This window comes from Echinops telfairi, unplaced genomic scaffold (assembly GCF_000313985.2).
Source record: "Echinops telfairi isolate 266 unplaced genomic scaffold, ASM31398v2 ScPeMD7_4;HRSCAF=17, whole genome shotgun sequence".
NCBI lineage: Eukaryota > Metazoa > Chordata > Mammalia > Afrosoricida > Tenrecidae > Echinops > Echinops telfairi.
The window spans coordinates 16308036-16309919 of NW_022103900.1; the positions used below are offsets into that span (position 1 = coordinate 16308036).

Consider the following 1884-nt stretch of genomic DNA (forward strand, 5'->3'; position numbering starts at 1 on the left):
CAATTCCGACCCAGTGACCCGACAGGACAGGGCAAACCTGCCCCTGTGCATTTCTGAGATTGTGCCACCTTTTTGGTAACCACTATGCCACCAGGGATGGCAAAATGACTCCTTCAGTCACGCTGCCTGTCTCCCTTGTGGGCCGGCATCCTTATGTTTGGGGTCAGGTTCACGGACCAGGGCACTGTGTGGCCCCTGCATGGGTCTCAGACACAGATCCCATGAACACAAAGCCCGACATTCCCTAAGTTCTCTCACGCAAGCCGCCCCCAAGGGTTTCCAGGTAGCCCTCGGACTGATACAGAACCAGGGAGGAGGCAGGTGTGGGCTGGTAACATGCGTTGGTCATTTCTGAGGGGACACAGGAGAAAAGGTACTCGATGTGGAAATGTGCAGAGGCAGCAAGAGGGGTTTGACTGACGCGCAGTCACCGAGAACAGCCTGGGCCCTCTAAGCCCAAGTCAGTGCTTACCTGGAGGAACGAAAAAGCCGCTCCAAAGGACCTTCGACTGACTGAGTTCACAGAATGCCAGCGAGCAAGGGGGTGAGTGGCTATGCCAGGCTTCTGAAGTGCTCTACTGGCTATGCATGAGGCTTTGGAAGGGACCTGCTGAACTCGGACTGAAGGTGCTTTGGGAGTTTGGTGGGGACAGTACACAGCTGTGAGCCAAGGCTGGTGGTCTCTGAAGCGGCCAGTCGCGCTCCTTCAAGTTCACAGTGCAGGAAGCCCCATGGGAAGCAGTTCTATTCTGTCCTCTAGCATTGGCTTGAGTTGGGATCCACCAGACCTGGCCGGGTGCCGGTGGTGGACGGGAACGCTAGGTTTTCTCTCACATCTGCTTGGCAGATGCTCAAAGGAAGACCGTGAAAGGACTCTGTGACCACCAGCCGGGGGGAGCTCCCACCAGGTCCTTAAATGCAGCCCTTTCCCTGGACTGCTCCCACCAGAGAACATCCAACTCACAGCATCGCATCAACGCCCACTCACAGTGACCCTACGAGACCGGGCAGAAGTGCCACTGGGTTTCCGAGACGGAAAGCCCCAGCTCTCTCCCTGGGAGCTGCTGGCACTTCCAAACTGCTGACCTTGCAGCTAGTAGCCCAACTCGTAATCACTACGCCCCAGGCCTCCTGTTACGGTCCTCCTAGGAGGAGGGGAGGCAACCAGAGCACTCAACACACCACCATGCAGCGTACTAGAAAATTACTTAGCAATAAAATCTGGGCCAGGGAAGTGGACTGTGCCGTGGGCACACAGAGAGGGTGGCGGAGGCACCCTGCTTCCTTTGCAGGGCTCGTAGGAAGAATGGGCTCACAGGTGGGTACCCTTGAGGCCTTCCCACCTGACAATCAGATGCACAGTAACCGCTGGTCTGATGAAAAACCCACTCACGTTTCACGGGTTTCTAAGCAATGCCCTGCTACTCATTTGGGAAAGTTTTTCCTCCTTAAAAAGAAAAAACATGCTCTAAACTTCAGACACCTTGGGATAAAATAAAAACAGGCATACACCCATCAGAAGCCGTTCTTAAGACAATGAGGCCCAAACAGGGGCTAAAACATGAAGAAAGCCGCCCGTCCCCCTCCTGCCCCCATTACAAGTGGTGGGACCATCATTACCTGTTTCTCCCCACAGTGTGTCCGCACCATTGACTTCTATTTCATGTTCCTTTTCCATTCCCAGCAAGCAATGGACCACCTGTCAAAAGTGGCAAGGTAATTTAATGAGTTCTCATGGCAATTTGTGCTTATTCTATCTGGTGTTATCAAAGGAGAAAGTGGATTTTGGTTTGTTTGTTTTTTAACCATTATTATCTCATGCTGCACCAAGAGGGGAAAATCTAATGAAAATCATTTTAGAGCATAATTCACATGCTATTCACA

The 1884-nt window shown here is 52.7% G+C and overlaps 1 protein-coding gene across 1 annotated transcript in view; it reads right to left on the reverse strand.

Moving 5' to 3' along the window:
• TANC1 (tetratricopeptide repeat, ankyrin repeat and coiled-coil containing 1) overlaps positions 1 to 1884 on the reverse strand; it is a 296536-nt gene that overhangs the window by 22974 nt on the left and 271678 nt on the right. The window contains exon 18 of the mRNA XM_045298122.1: positions 1621 to 1699. Within this exon, the coding sequence (XP_045154057.1) occupies positions 1621 to 1699 (79 nt within the window). The remainder of the gene's footprint in view (positions 1 to 1620; positions 1700 to 1884) is intronic.